Consider the following 16,402-nt stretch of genomic DNA (forward strand, 5'->3'; position numbering starts at 1 on the left):
GGATGTGATTCACAGCCTAGGTCACCCCCAAGAGGGAAAAGGCCTTAACAGACAGTACACTAAGGTCACATATATCCTTCAAACTGGCAGAGGCAGCAGGCTTTTGAGCCTCTCCTGTTCCTTAGTAGGTTCCCAGTGGAGCCACCCCTTTAGACACTGTGGCAACTGTGCATTCTCCCTGCAGGCAGGACCCACCCCCACCCCACCCTGCTCTCTGCAGGGAACAGACGAACAGACAACAGGCCCACTGTGAGTACTCTGCCTGATCCACACCACACACACCCCAGATCCCTCCTGAGCTGCTCCTCAGTGACAGAAGGGAGGCCTTGACTTCTCCCACCAGCCAACTGTACACAGACACCCTCCAAAGCTGCCTGGGGTCCTCCCTTTTCTCTACCTTCCAGCTGTAAAGGAGGGCATACTCACCCAGTGCTAGCACAATATTTAGCAAATAACAGGAACTCAGCGACTGTTACATCAACAGTGCTTACAGAGCAAACGGTGTCCATCCATGCAGTAAGCTTCAACGAGAGGCTTTCGTGGACTCCTCCCCACTTGAGATCAATCTGCTCACAGGCTCAGGTAGCCCAGAGCCGGAGCCTTACGGGGTCAGTATTGCTGGAGGTTATCTGTTCCCTTCGAAGTCAGTACAACATGCCCATGAGCTCGGGTTCCACAGGATCACTGTGTCCATGCACTTAGTGTTGGCTGTCTATCAGATGCGGATTCCCCGACGCTAAAACTGCTCCCTCTCGGGGTAATCAGGACCCTCCGAGCGTCCTCGTTAGGAACAAACCACTTAGGCCCACGAAGCTAATTTCTCCATCATAGCAACCATCAGAGAGAAGTTCATGGACACTGGGCGACTGCTGCCAGGCTCTGTGGGCGAGACAAGAGCAGGTGAGAAATCAAGAGATGGGAGGCATGGCTAGCAGGGTTGGATGGCTGTTGGCAGATCTAGGGCACTGGTCAAAAGGACCACTTAATGTGAGTCAGGTCAACAGAATGGTGGAGCTGAGCTTGGGAATAAAGTAGATTCTTACTCTGAGGGCTTTAGTCTGAGAAATGATTGGCAAAGGAGTTCTTTTGAAATCTGGTTGAAAGGTTGGTTGGGGGATATTTGGGTATAAATGTTAAAGAGTGGAAATTACTGTAGGTGGACAAGCAGGATCAGGAAGGGAAACATCACCTTAGTTACGGGTGTTGCAGTCATACCCTACTTTTTTCTCACACTGGAAATTCCACTTCAGCCGTAACTTCCCAGTCAGAGTCCACTTCCAATTCAGCTTGGCAGGGATCAGGCAGGTGAGGCAGTCTGTTTTTCTGGGTCGTTGTTTATATTCTACCTTACTGCTCATCCAGTCTGCTCCAATCTTCAGTGACTGATGGTGTGATGGTCTTGAAAGGCACCCTTGTTCCTCTCTAGAAACATTCTGGGTCTCCTTAAGCGGCCGTGGCGATGGCAGCCACTGTGGTTTTCCATCCTCTGCACACACTCCCACTGCCATGGTTTTGACTGTGCCCAGGCCACAGTCTGTCTCTGCCTTGTCTCACTTCCGGGTGCGGCTCCTGGCCATTCCCTAAGCTCTACACCAGAGGCCTACTTACACTTGTCAGTGGCACTCTTGCCCAGTGACTCCTGTGAGCTCTACAGCAGTTCACAAGCTCAGCTACAAGCTGCTTGCAGCTTCAAACAGAAAAGCTTCCTCAGAGATGTGGGCAGCTCCATTCCCTTTGTGCTAAACCTGGCAGAAGTGGGTCGGAGCCTACCAAGCTCTGAGCAGCCTCAGTTGGATTGCCCTCTCTAGAGTTTGAACTGGGCGTGGATGAGGCTGGATAGAGATGTGAGGTGGCAGGGCCAGGGCCCACCTGAGTCCCAGGAGGGGGCAAGGGGCACTTGGGGAAATATAGAAGTGGTAGGTGGCTCCTAGCTCCTTTCCCTGCCACTTCAGCTACAGATGGAAACCATGTTGCTAATTATCTGGGCACGTGATACACTGGCATCTATATCTTTCTAAGGTAAAGCTCAACCCTTGTTTTAACGCAAACTTACAGAAAATTGTGGAAAACAGTTGAACAAGCACCTAGGTTCCCAGTCCCTGGCTTTTGCGAAGACTTAACACTGAATCAGACGGAATTCTTGTCTTTCCAGTTAAGGCCCTCTTATATCATTTGCCACCCCCCTTCTCCCTCTCTTTGGAACTCTGAATTGGAATTTACCATTTTTATGCATTTGTCCCACTTTTTACTGTTAACACATAAGCAATGTAATGTATAGTTTTGTCACATTTTATTTCTTTGAAAAAGTATTAACACAAAGATTTCAAAGCTGGAATAAACAGTTAAAAGTCAATATCCGCCTTCCTTGTGGCTCATCCAGCACCTTTTCCCCAAACCAGCAGTGACAACAGGTACTTGCAGGCACTTTCACCAATGCTTTAGGCATTTATTATCATGCTTTCCAGCACACAGAGACACCTAGAAATAGTCAAACTCACATAGAGAACTATTTCATTCTTCTTAACAGTATTGTGTTTTATGGAGCTGCACTTTCTTAAATCTGGGAACATGCTGGGCAGAACCAGACTGGACTGCAACACCCACTGGTTCCAGTGCAACTCGGGACTGAAAACAGAACCAACCCAGCAATTGCAACCACCAGCTGATCGGGGTGATGGACTGTGCCGGGCCCTGTGCTTGCTAGAACATACAAGAATCTGGTCTGGGAATACCTCAAGGTTTCTTTGGAGATCTCCCCAATCGAACTGCTGGACTCAGAACTCTAACCAAGAAAAGACAGAAGACAGAACAGGTCAATCATTCATCTCAGCTATATGTTGGCAGCGAATATGGGGCAAACGGAGACTTTATGATGGACCATATCAATCAGTGGACGGCCTCATCGAGCGAAACTGGCAGCGATTCATAACTGGAGAACTATTAAAACCACTTGAGCAAATATCTCAGAGCATGCCCCACATCCGGGACTTGGGGTGGGCGGGAAACTGGGTGGGGCTTCTCCCTCAATATCCTCCTTTACCTCAGATACATGATGGAAACAATATGGACATAATAGTATTACCCACTTCCCTACCCCCTGAACCTTTTTTTTTTTAACCGCAATTAACTATGTAAAGATTGTCAAAAACAATACAATAAAATTTAAAAAAAAAAGAAAAAAAAATAAATCTGGGAACAGTCATTTGTCAAATATTTATGCGATTAGCAGTGGAAATGGCAACAATTCTCTATGAACTACATTACAGCATAATCAAGCCAGTTATCTGCAAGGTACTGGACTGTAATTTCTAGGTTAAGGGTATGTACATTTGTGATTTTGATAAATACAAATCCAAGTGCCCTAACAGAGCCTTCTGGCATGCTTCCCATGCCTTCGACTGCTATCAAAAGCTGTTAGCCAGGTAAATAACAATGGTATTGTATTATGTTAATTTATATTTTTATTAGTGAGATTAAGCATCTTTTCCTCTGTGTGTGTAAGCTATCTGTTCATATCATCACCATACCCATTTACCAGATTACTGTCAAGACCCAGTAACTATGTATAGAAGTATTAAACCTTTTTTTGGGTATAAATTAGGAATATTTTTTTCCAGTTTTATTTCTATTAACTATTTGTATCTTATTCAGATTTTTGAGAAAATTTTCAATTAACCAAGCAACTCCTATGGCAGGCCTTTGGTACACTAAAAGACGTCAGTTGAGGTACCCACATCCCTTGCCAGTGTCGGAGTTAAAGTCCTGGCTGTGCTCCCTAATGCTGTGTACTCTGGGTGGCAGCAGGTGACAGTCATGCAGTCCCATATGGGACACCTGGACTGAACTCAGTTGCCAACTTTGGCTTGGTCCGGTCCCAGCTGCTGATGGCACTTGTGGGAGTGAAGCAATGAGTGGGATTTCTCCCTTTCTTTGCCTTTGAAATGAATAAACAAACAGATACAAATTCAGGCAGCTCTGTTAACTCTCAGATACCTCTTCAAAATTCACCAGTCGTGAAATTGCTAAATTATATGGTAATTCTATTTTCGATTTATTGAGGCACTTCCAATATTCATCCATAATTAATGCACTTACATTCTCAGCAATAGTTTTTGAGCATTCTCTACATTTTCACCAACATGTGTTACCTACATGAATTTCGGATCTTACTACTTAGTTTTAATAAAACTATGCCACACTGCTTTCAGATTAGTTTCTGTCTCTGAAGGTGTTTTGGAGATTTTGTTTCTTTTTCCACATAAACATTCAGAGATAGCTTACACTGTTCTAACAACAATTACTCTATATATATTTTAAACATTTATTTTTATTGGAAAGTCAGATACACAAAGAGGAAGGGAGACAGAGGAAGACCTTCTGTCTGCTGATTCACTCCCCAAGCATCTGCTAACGGCCAGAGCTGCACTGATATGAAGCCAGTAGCCTGGAGCCTCTTCCAGGTCTCCCACAGGGGTGCAGGGTTCCAATGTTTTGGACTGTCCTAGACTGCTTTCCCATGCCACAAGCAGGGGGCTGAGGGGGAAGTGGAGCTGCCAGGACCAGAACCGGTGGCCACATGGGATCCCGGCACGTTGAAGGCGAGGACTCTAGCCACTAGACCACCGTGCCAGGCCCATCAGAAGAATTTTTAAAGTTTTCTTTTGGGTAACATTAATAAAATAAATGAGCTTCTTTTCCATCTTATTTTCACTATCTCTATTTTCGCTCATTTTAAATCCAATGACTTTAAGTCTACAAAGTTAATGGTAAACTCTACCTTAGGAGTGGTGGTGTGAGCAGCTCTTGTTTTTCTTTTATCATTACTGATGAACCTACCGTCCAACCTAGATGACTGCCTATAACTGAAACCCACTCACTGTCACTTGCTTGCCTTCTCTCACCTCTAATGTAAACACTTCTACAAATTTTTAGTCTACCATTCTTTTTTTCTTTTTGGTTTCCATTTCATTATATGTATCACATACATGCATGTATATAGAGATAACTTGTAAATTCTCATTCAAATTGCGTGTTCGTGAATTCACCTCTTGCTCACAGTGATTTCAAACTCTTGCATCACTACACGATGTGCTGCTTTTGCAGTTAATTTGTTGATAAGCTTAGAATGGTGAAAATTTTCAGTCCCTTGACACCCATGTTTCCGACAGAGTTGAACAGGCCTAAAGAAGCTCTCTGTACACGGCCGTTTTAGCACCTGAGTTTTGCTGCTTGAAAGGCCCCCAAGCATGGCGAGTGCAGGCTGTGATGTGCCTTACGGGGTAATCACAGGAGACAGGCTTTGTTGAGCTAGAGCACTGTTGGATCTCAGCCAATCACATCAACAAGGTTTAAACCCACATGAAACAAGGACTGATGACACAGCTGTGACGGGAGACCCAGCAAACAATGGCAGCGCAACTCTTATTTCCCCAGGAGTAACATCAGTCATCACTAACTTAAGGTCAATGGGGACTCCAGACTACTACTCCAGAGAATTACTATACCGATTATACACATATATCTATTTGTCAAAATCACAGGCCAGTTTCACTGGCTGCTGAACGTATGCCAGCATCCTAAGATTCTCTGTCTGTTGAGGCTAGCTTTGTCCACTGAATATCATTAGTAAGACCATTTGAAGTTAGCCACAGGACTATCTTTTGTGCTGTTTTAGGTGTACTGCCTGCAAACAGCCAGTGGGATTTAGTTGGGTTCAATACTGAACACTCCCTCACCTCTGGGGGAAAATCTGATGAAATCCTATATAATTTTTACTTTTATTTTTATTTCTGATTTATTTGGACCTGTTTTTGACATCTTATTTTATCAACCCTAAACTCATTTTCCAAAATACAATTTTCTACTGTCTTTAAAACTTTCATTTGGCAGGCCCAGCACAGTAGCCTAGTAGCTAAAATCCTAGCCTTGCATGTGCTAGGATCACATATGGGTACTGGCTTGTATCCTGCCTGCTCCACTTCCCATCCATCTCCCTGCTTGTGGCCTGGGAAAGCAGTAGAGGACGGCCCAAAGCCTTGGAACCCTGCACCCGCCTAGGAGACCCGGAAGAGGCTCCTGCTTCTGGCTTCGGATCAGCTCAGCTCTGGCCATTGCGACTACTTGAGGAGTGAACCAGTGGATGAAGATCATGAAGATCTTTCTCTCTGTCTCTCCCTCTCTCTGTAAATCTGACTTTCCAATAAAAATAAAAATAAATCTTAAAAAAAAATTATTTAGCTGGGACACAAACCAGCACCCACACAGGATGCTGGCATTGCAAGTGTTATCTTAACCCACTAAGCTGTGGTGTCAGCCTCCCTCTTAGTTTTCCTTTTTCTTATGCCAATATCTCTCATCACTATTCATCTACCATTATATATTATTTATAGTAGTTAACCTTGGATTTACATGGCAGATATTTAAAAACACTAAAGTTGACATTAACTGCCCACCCTAAAAAACAGAATATGGAAAAATCTTAGCTCATTGATCCATCTTCCTTCCAGGAGCATTCTGCTTCTAACCTCACAATCTGGCACAATCAGTACCATTTTGTTACCGCCCCCTTGCCCCAGTATTTGCCTTTCCAAAGACCACAGATCCCGGAGCCTGAGCTGACATCCGGGATGGGGCTCCCAGTGCTTGCTGTTCTGGCTGGAGATGCAGTAAGCGTTCCTGCTATGTCTGCTCTGGGCGGGGAAGGAGCCTCTGAGAGCTGGCCTGGCATTTGTTCATTCACAGCATCTGTTCCACACCCTTACGAGCTATGTATTATTGTGATCCACATCTTCACAACACTAGAATGTCTTTCCTAAGGTTATATATCTCAAAACCAGAATTAATATTCAGGCCTTTTTAATTTCAGTGCCTTCATTAACCTTTTCATTCATCAGCCCCGATGACTATTTCCTTCTCAATCAAAGCTATCTCATAGAACCCAGGTGTAACTCCACATACCAGAGGAGAAATATTTAAGCTTACCTAGGCAAGTATTTCAGATATGGCATGTAGTTGCTCAGATTCAGCCACTGGAAGAGCAGATAATCCCACGTGGCTACCCAGTTACAGATAACACCCGAGAATTTCCTGTAGGTTTTGAAAATCTTTTAAAGCTTAGACTCACAGATCCTCATTCTGCTTTTCTGAAGCCAACGGCACAGGGCCATCTCATCACTCAAGCATTCTGAGGCAATGACCACATACTCTGCCTTTGGTCCAGAGCAAACACTCAACTCTCTCAACTACTTTCTTTCTCCAAGGATTCTCATTTCCTTTCTGCTAGAAATCACATAACCCACTAAGAACAGCTCACGGTACTGTCAGTACATACTGTAAAGACGGAAAACCACAAGAACCATATGGTAAAGCAGTTGATGCTCACCACGGGGAAGGCGGGCTTTCCGTCAGTGGGGGGACACAGGGCCCAGCCTGAGATGTGTGGCCATCTTCCTTTCCTCTTTTCCCGCTCAATGGCACATCTCCAGGTACTTCAGCACTGGCACAAGGCAACCCTTTGTGCCGCCATCCATGTAAGATGCTATGGAGGAAGAAGTTACAAACATTAATCTTTTTGGAGGCTCTGATCAAAAACCAAAGAGGGAGAGAGAACCTTTGCAACACCAGTGTGATGGTGGCCATCTGGTGGGCTCGGAAGCAGCCAAGTGGCTGGGGCTGTGGGTGTAACCACTGCTGGCCAGCCACATTCAACACTGCCTGGGTGAGCAGTGGGACAGATTTCCTCCTTGCAGCCAGCAATAAACTCACAGAAAATGGAATTCATTTATAAAAGGTACGCTAGTTTATTTAGTCACAGATAGCTGACTGACTCAGGTGACTCAATACCACAAAGAAACCACTTCATTCTGAGTCCTCGGGCTGACACCAGACTGGCAGGAGTGCTGCTTGAGACCCATTCACAAGTTCACAAGTTTCTCATTGAGGGCAATCTGTGACTGCGTGAGATTGGCCAGGTAGGTCACCATCAGCAGGTCCTGGAAGACAAAGAATAACAGTGTTGGAGGGGTTGGTCGAGTTGGAAATGTAACAGAAAGGATGGTCCCACCCAGCTGCATGGTGCACCTGAGTGACAACATGGAGAGATTTGGCAAGAGTGGAAAGTGCAAGACAGAAGCAGACACAGACCAGTTTCTCCTCTCTACTGATAGACTTACACTCTAGACCCAAGGGTGGACTACACGGGCAATGTGAACTCAGCTGGGGTAAATTAAGAAACTGCACTTTTGTTAACCTGTGAATTTCTTATGGAGTCAGGTAACAGGAGGTGCTGGCACCAAAGGGAGGCCAAGGGGATGTCTGATTAAATGCACCACTTCTGGGCCCGGTGTGATAGCGTAGTGGTTCAAGTCCTCGCCTTGCAAGCCCGGGATCCCATATGGGCGCCGGCTCTAATCTTGGCGGCCCCACTTCCCATCCAGCTCCCTGCTTGTGGCATGGGAATGCAGTCGAGGATGGCCCAAATCCTTGGGACCCTGCACCCGTGTGGGAGACCCGGAAGAACTCCTAGCTCCTGGCTCCAGATTGGCTCAGCTCCAGCAGTTGCAGCTGCTTGGAGAGTGAACCAGTGGATGAAGATCTTTCTCTCTGTCTCTCCTCCTCTCTGTATATCCACCTTTCCAATAAAAATAAATAAATTAAAAAAAAAAAATGCACCACTTCCTCCTGTTCTGGACTGCAGGTGGCCGGGGGCAGTGTCTCTTCTCCTCTTGGGAATCCCACCCAGCTTCCTCCACATCTGTGGGGACAGGCTCCCAGAGGGCCACACATGGCACTCACATTGATGTTGCTGTTGAGCATGGTCTCAAAGTCATCCGGAACTATCTTGGGAACTTGGTTAACCAGGCTCATCAAGAAGCGGCCCACGGTGTTGTCGGCTGACACCTTCCCAGACTGCGCATCAAGACAAAGATTCAATGAGGCACAGTAAATTCTCCTTTCCAGGAAATGCCAGATCCCGGCAGATCCCTCCATGATGTGCAGCACATGGCTACACCCCCTTCCCCGTCTCACCAGCACATCCTCGGCGTACTGCAACACCGTGCTGAGGGCATCCTGGATGCGAGCGGACGCCCCGCCTACTTGCTGTAAGTCACTCGACAGCCCAATCACCCGATTGGGGCTGAAACAGGTCTTCATGATCAGGTCAACTGTGGGAGTGGGTTGGCAGAGGGGCAGTGACACAGTGATGAGTTTAAAACACAGAGAATTCAGCCACCCCACGGGAAAGAGGGGGTCTCTCGCTATCCTGGGGCTTCAACGGCCTGACCAAAGCCCCTGCTTGCCCTGTGAGCTTTCCCTCTTGCTGACAGAGGGCATCCCCACACACCCTTGGCTAATCGCTGGTCTGGGTCTCAGCAGGTATTATGTCCCATCTAACAATCTGTCTCCCAATTCTTTGAATACTGTTAATACAGGAGGATGACAGTCACTTCAAGCCATCATAAACCTTAGTCAGTGGTTTTTTCTTTGAACCACCCAAGGCCTCCATCCAGTACAGCAATCCCCCTCCCGTGAAGAACACCCCAGGTCTCGCAGGAGTGTATGGGAGAGTTACTCACCTCCAATGCGTTCAGTATCATAATACGCATATTTCACGGTCAGAGGTGTGAACATCACTCCCATGGTCCTCCCTGGGACGCCCATTGAGGTGCTGTGGAGAGAAGTGAAGATCAACAGGTGGCCTTAAGGGAGGGTTTTCACGTCGCAGCCGGAGTGTAGCTTCCAAGGCAGTAATGCCACACAGGCCCCAGAGGTCTCACGTGAGCTCGTTCTACACACTGACCCCTTAGCTTGTGAGGGAACTCAGTCTACAGGAGAGGCCTGGTCCCTTTAGAGGACTGTGTCACACACCACGTGGCAGTGCTGAGGACAGGACTCGGGACGTCCCTGTGGAGCCAGCTCCCCAGGCACCAACTCGCTGAAAGGACACACAGACACAGATGGCTCTTTCCCTAGCATTGAAACACTTTCCACGGGATCTTGACGTGATCGAAACATCTGCCAGGGGTAACCAAGCAATGGCTAGGGTTAAATGGATGCCCGCTTAGTGCAGCTGACTGCCAGCTGGTACCCACAGATCTTACGACACAAACAGAAACATCACATAACTAAGCAGTGCAAGAAACGCCTTCTCTCTAAGCAGGAGAGTCAGTTCTTCCACCTCCCCCATCAGCTTCCTCAGCGTGGTCGTAAGACCTCTCCCAACAGCTGGCATCGCAACTGCCTGTGAGCTCAGTGGGTCAACAGTTTCATCACTGTCACCAACAGAGCCTTCAAGCCTGAGTGAACACGTGTTCAAAACACAGCCAGCCATCGCCTACTCTGCGCTGAGTTCCAGGGCTAACGGAGAACTGAAGAGCCACTCAGGCAGGCGGAGGCTGGGGAGAGGACCAGGACAAGAATCTCACAGGAGGATACGGGGACTGTGGCTGGGCTCCCGAGAAGATGACAAGAAACATGACAGCAATGGCTTCCACTTGAAACTAGTCAAGAGGAAACCTGGAGTGCACTTAGGGTCAGCGAGCGGACCTTATGGGGCAATCTAGTTTCAGAGTAAAAGCCTTCTGATGCCAAGAGCTGGGAATAAGTAACACGCTGAAAACGAATTAAACCGACTTGGTGTTGGCAGTGGTGGGGTAGTAGTCGAGGCAAGGAGGGAACCAGATGGCACCTGATTTGTGGCCCAAGAGCCTGTGCTCACCTGACGTAGGCCTTGATGCTCATGCGGCCATTCTGCAGACTGGTATCCACAGTGAGGTGAATGGGGTTGGGGGCCTCCCGGCTGTAGTACTCGTGGATCAGCACAGAGTGCTCCGTGATGTCATGGCCTGTAGCGTACCTGCAGGAAGGGGACAGACAGGGACTCATGTCCACATGTGACACCAATACCAAGTTTAAGGATGTCGTAGGTGTCCCTAAGGTACCTGACACCCCTCTCACAGTGACACCTGGTGATGCCAAATGCCACAGACAGGATACACTTGACTAACTGTCAAATACAACCCGAGGTGGATTCAATGCTCTTGAAAAATTCCAAGTTCTTGCAAGGCAAAAAAATGAAACAAAATAACAGAAAAAAAAAAGCTGCATAGTAAAAGTTACAATCCAAAATACATATTCTTGGCCTCACAGAATCAGAAGTGCAGCCAAACAAAATCCATAGCTTCTCAAGGTAACACACTTTCAATGCTCTAACTCCAAGAGGCGAAGGGCAGGGTCCAGCCTGGGCAATCTCCAAGACTGCCTATCCTTCAGGCCCAACTTACCAGCCCAGGATGAGTTCATTTGGAGAAACTTTTTTGTGCAGCTCATACATGTTCTTTGCAAATTCCATATCAACCGCCACCTAAGAGAGAAGGCAGGAAAGGAAGCTGAGAAGCCAAAGTCCAAAGCCAAACAGGGCAGAAAGGACAAGAGGCCGTCCCAGCCGTCCTGAGGCCGGGAAGCACAAGCAAACGGCTCGGGGCTCCCCGGCTGCAGGTAGGAGCTAGGTAGCAGCACAGCAGGATGTGTGCAGAGGGGCCTGGAGGGGGCCCAGCAATGAACAGCCACAAGCTGCAGTTCAAATCCCCACTTACTTCATCTTCTGACTCATTGTGCGGCACTGAAAAACAATTGGTGACCTCCACTGAGTGCTTGTCCACAGTTCCTGTGAAAGAGAAATCAACCCCGTGTTACATAGTCCTGCGCTCCCAGCAGCCTCCAGGGACATTTCCAACACTTTTGAAAGTATCCTCAAAGCCACTCAAGAACAAGCTGAACTCGGGGAACAAAGCCTTGCAGTGACTGCCAACTCGCACTTTCGCCACCACCATGGAAGGCTCATCTTTCCTTCAGGTCTCCTTTGGCCTCTGCTTCCTACCACAAGCACTACTGTGGGCCTTCGCTCGTGCCATACCATCTCCCAGACACTGCATCTGCAGACTTTGAATCAGACAGGAAACGGCCAGCGGGGATGCACTTATAACTCACCAGGTGGGACACAAAGATTAGTTACTCCTCACTGGGTATGGGAGATTTCTCTGCACACCCCTCCTAAACATGTTCACCTAAACTGCTGACATATGCCTTGTTAGAGTTATAGAGTTAGACCACCTGAAAAACAGCCAGGTTCAGCAAAATCATGCTTCAACGCTACAAACTGCTAAATACTAAAACTAAAATAGACATGAGACAGCTGAATAGCAATCTATGCCCATTTTAAGGTGTATGGAACCCGGTTGTATATAAACTAATAATTGAAATGTCAATGTAGAAGTCACAGGATGTGGTTCAGAACTTACTTTTTCTTTTTCTCTTTTAACAATTTGGCTACTCAATACCATGGCAACTAATTCCATAACGTTATAAATTGTTTTTTTTTTTTTTTTAAGATTTATTCATTTTTATTACAGCCAGATATACAGAGAGGAGGAGAGACAGAGAGGAAAATCTTCCGTCCGATGATTCACTCCCCAAGTGAGCCGCAACGGGCCGATACGCGCCGATCCGATGCCGGGAACCTGGAACCTCTTCCTGGTCTCCCACGCGGGTGCAGGGTCCCAAGGCATTGGGCCGTCCTCAACTGCTTTCCCAGGCCACAAGCAGGGAGCTGGATGGGAAGTGGAGCTGCCGGGATTAGAACCGGCGCCCATATGGGATCCCGGGGCTTTCAAGGCGAGGACTTTAGCCGCTAGGCCACGCCGCCGGGCCCAACGTTATAAATTGTTACTGATGTTATGTTGGGGCTTTTAACTGAACGGGATGATACTCCACCAGCTCTCCCTTCAGACCAGAGATGGTCTCCCCAAGAAACTGTTGAATTGAGCTGGACAATAAGATGCTGGACTTTACGCTTGGTAGATGCTTGCAATGAAAGAATCTCAACTGAATTTGAACTGTGGTAATGCAACAAGGTGGAGGAATCCACCATGGGGGGTGTTTGGGGAGGGGTGGGGGGAATCTCAGTGCCTATAAAACTGTGTCACATAATGCAATGTAATCAATAAAAATTAAAATTAAAAAAAAAATTCTATTCATCTATTTTCATTCTATCTGAAAAACACATGTCCACAATAGCCAAGGCAGGCCAGGTCAAAGCCGGGACCCCGAAACTCAATCTGGGTCCCTCACATGGGTGGCAGGCACCCAGGTATCTGAGCTATCTTCTGCTGCCTCCCACGGTGTGCATGCGCAGGAAGCAGATCAGAGCAGAGGGACTGCAGCATTGTGGCATGGTGGGTTAAGCTGCTACCTGTGATGGGTACAGATTTCAATTATGGCTGCTCCACTAGTGATCCAGCTCCCTGCTAATAACCTTGGAAAGAAGCAGGAGATGGTCCCAGTCCTTGGGTCCTGGCTTTGGACCAGCCCAGCACTGACCACTGTGGCCATTTAGGGAGTAAGCCAGCAGTTGGAAGCTCTCCCCCAGCCCTTTTCCTGTAGCACTGTCTTTCAAACGAGTAAAATCTTGAAAAAAAAAAAAAGGGGGGGGAGAAGGGGAGGCAGTGCCATGTTGCATGTCAATCCTCCGCCTGCAGTGCCAGCATTCCACTTGGGCACAGCTTCTAGTCCCTGTTGTTCCATTTCCAATTCAGTTCCCTGCTTGTGGCCTGGGAAAGCAGTGGAGGACGGCCCAAAGCCTTGGGACCCTGCACTGAGGGAGTCTGACTCAGCTATGTGGTTGTGGTCAAAGCCTAAAGCTTCACCATCCAGCAGTCCTCTGTCAATCTCTCACCTCAAACTTCTGTTCTCCTAGTTCTGAAACCTTCACTCCCACTACATTCCATCCTCACCCCCTACTTTGTTTTTTAAGGTGTATTTGAGAGCTCTTCCACCTGCTGGTTCACTTCCCAAAAGGCCTCAACAGCCAGGGCTGGGCCAGGCTAAAGCCAGGAGCCCAGAACCCCATGCTGCCCCTGCAGGGCCCAAGGACTTGGCCCAGCTTCAGCTGTCTTCCCAGGCAAATTGGCAGCGATTCGGACCAAGTCAGGACTTGGACCAGCTCTCTATGGGGTGCTGGTTGCACATGCTGACCCTGTAATTCTCTTCTAATCTCCTGGCACCTCGCAGCCCCAGGCCTCCAGGGTTCCTCTCTATCACAGATCACGATTCCCTGTATGTCAGCACTCACCCATCCCCAAATCATCACAGCTTCTTCCCTCGTAGTGTCAACTTTGTCCCTAAACCCACCGAGTTTATTTGTTTTTATCTGGCCTCTCAGCAGCATTCAAATGGCCAGACTACTTCTGTTTTAAGATCTTCCTTTCTTTGCGCTTCCATGCCACCAGGCTCTTCTCTGACCTAGAAATGCTTCATACGTAAAAGCTTACATGCCGAGTTCCTTAGCTCAGGCTTCTTTGCTGCTTCGAAGGTCCAGCTGAGTAACTGTAACAGATTTCACACAGAGCCTGAAACATTTACTGCCTGGACCTCTGCACAGAGCCGGCCAGTTCCTTAGCTGATCTCACTGCTTTTCGTGGAACCAACAGCAATGACGCTCATTCCTTAGCTGACACTCCTGCCCACACCTCCTGGACTCCAGGTCTTAATACCAATTCTCCACTCAACAACTCCACTGGAGTTGATCCCACACTGAGGTCAGTTCCACGTTCTCTTTCTTCCACATCTAATGGAGGGGCCAGGAGTCCTCTAATCCCTCAGTTCCAACTGCACCAAGTCTCACTTCCGTCTCCACGGGCTCTCCTTCAGTGCCTTCCTAATCCTCGCACAGCCTCTACCACGAGGCATCCGGGCACGTCTCTACCCAGCAACAGGCTCATCTTCCATTCCTGTTCAGTCTTGCCCCAGAATTCTCACAGCTCCCAGCAATACCCTTCACACTTCTGATGGCCCTCACGTGGCTACCTTCACTTCCTGTCACATCTCCTCTCTCCTTCACGTCCACAATCCTGACTCCTTCAGAACCAGGACTTCCCAGCTTCCCACAGTCTCACACACTCTAACGCCCTGCTCCAACGTCCTATTTCCTGAAACACCTGTATCTTCCGAACTGCCACACTGTAACACCGTTCTGTTGCATTATACTCTCATTACTGACAGGAGTACAGTTTAAGGTTACAGCAGAAATCCTTTACCAAATCTTTAATTCTAAGCACCAGTTTCGTGACACCCCAAAAAGCACGAACGACTCCACTTGACCAAGTGAAATACATTTCAGGAATTTAGTCAACTGTTACGATCCTACCAAATAGCACCTGTCCCGTGCTCTGCTAGGCACTGACCTAAGATGAGGGGACTGGACCCTGATGTGACAAGGGTCACCGTGACACGTGGGACCCTAAACAAACCTTGGCTGCAGCACTTATCCACAGATGGCCACGTTAAGAAGACAACAAGCCAGTGTAGGTTTCTGGAAAACACACACCAAAGACACCTAGAGAATGGATGCAATCAACAGCTACGTAATACGTGCCAGCAGTTAGAAAATGTACAGCTAGTACTTAGGGACGTCTGCCTGCTAATCTCCCCCTTTGCATTACACGTTCAGGAGTCAGCTCCAGACCCCTGGGAGGACGGGGCTGGACGGGTCAGGGGTGCACGGGGACCGAGCCCCGGGAGAAGCCGCGTTCCTCCGACCACTCACCCAGCAGCGTCCCGATCACCCGGGCGGCGCCCTCGTTGCGTCGCTCGTAGCTGTCCACGATGGAGGCCAAGATGACCGGGTGCAGCCTGACCACGCGGCCGCCGGGGAAGGGCCCCGGGAGCGCGGGACTGGGCAGCGAGGGCGCCGCCGGCTGCGCGGGGGCTGGCGCCGCCGCCGGAGTCTGCCCGGGCCCGGCCGCCGCGGGGTCCGGGGACGCGGCCGGGGCCGCCGCGGGAGCCGCAGCCGGCGCCGGGGCCGACGTGGGCGCTGCGGCCGGGGCCGGGGCCGCGGCGGAGGCCGGGGCTGGCGCTGGAGCTGCGGCCGGGGCTGCGGCCGGCGCGGCAGGAGCAGCACTGGCAGGGGGCGCCGGGGTCGCCATCTTGTCGAGAAAGGAAGAGCGCGAGCGGAAGGGAAGGAGTTGTCGAGTGGTAGGCGTCCCATAGGCTGAGAAGACATCACGTGAACGAACCCTTTGTGCCTATTGGCTATCGGTGACACTTTTCGTGCGTGCTGTTGGCATTCTTCCGGTAATTGTGCTCTTTGCTTTCGGTCCGCCGCGCATGCAGTAAGACCCTGGGTACATAGTTCCGAACCTATGTGGGTCAGCGTTAGAAGACACTAAACTCGGCCTGCAAAGTAGCCGCCAGGTGGAGCCAGAGTGCAGCGCAAAAGCCGCGGTTGGTGCTTAGACGCCACAAGGGATCTGGATGTCAAAAGCGCGTTTTAACGGAGTTTTGGGGCAGGCGTTTGCTCAGACTGAGAGGCTGCAGCCATGAATGACGATGGATGCGAGTCTCTCTC

At 48.9% G+C, this 16,402-nt stretch overlaps 1 protein-coding gene across 1 annotated transcript; it reads right to left on the reverse strand.

Annotated features, from left to right (window-relative positions):
* Nucleotides 1-7,775: 7,775 nt before the first annotated feature.
* Nucleotides 7,776-15,996, reverse strand: EIF3F (eukaryotic translation initiation factor 3 subunit F). Its single transcript, XM_004593817.2, has 8 exons — nucleotides 15,602-15,996; nucleotides 11,595-11,665; nucleotides 11,283-11,362; nucleotides 10,718-10,855; nucleotides 9,576-9,667; nucleotides 9,028-9,164; nucleotides 8,794-8,907; nucleotides 7,776-7,991 (listed from the first exon to the last, which is right to left on the reverse strand). The coding sequence occupies exons 1-8, from the start codon at nucleotides 15,978-15,980 to the stop codon at nucleotides 7,914-7,916; spliced, it is 1,089 nt and encodes a 362-aa protein (XP_004593874.2). The 5' UTR covers nucleotides 15,981-15,996; the 3' UTR covers nucleotides 7,776-7,913.
* Between the last annotated feature and the right edge of the window lie 406 nt (nucleotides 15,997-16,402).

Source organism: Ochotona princeps, chromosome 4 (genome assembly GCF_030435755.1).
Source record: "Ochotona princeps isolate mOchPri1 chromosome 4, mOchPri1.hap1, whole genome shotgun sequence".
Taxonomy (NCBI): domain Eukaryota; kingdom Metazoa; phylum Chordata; class Mammalia; order Lagomorpha; family Ochotonidae; genus Ochotona; species Ochotona princeps.

Excerpts from the sequence above, each read along its gene's own strand:
- EIF3F (XM_004593817.2), bottom strand. The coding sequence starts at position 15,980 with ATGGCGACCCCGGCGCCCCCTGCCAGTGCTGCTCCTGCCGCGCCGGCC. Across the intron at positions 9,165-9,575 it reads TGATACTGAACGCATTGGAG|TTGACCTGATCATGAAGACC; the intron begins GTGAGTAACTCT and ends CCACTCCCACAG. Across the intron at positions 7,992-8,793 it reads TGCTCAACAGCAACATCAAT|GACCTGCTGATGGTGACCTA; the intron begins GTGAGTGCCATG and ends TTTGTCTTCCAG.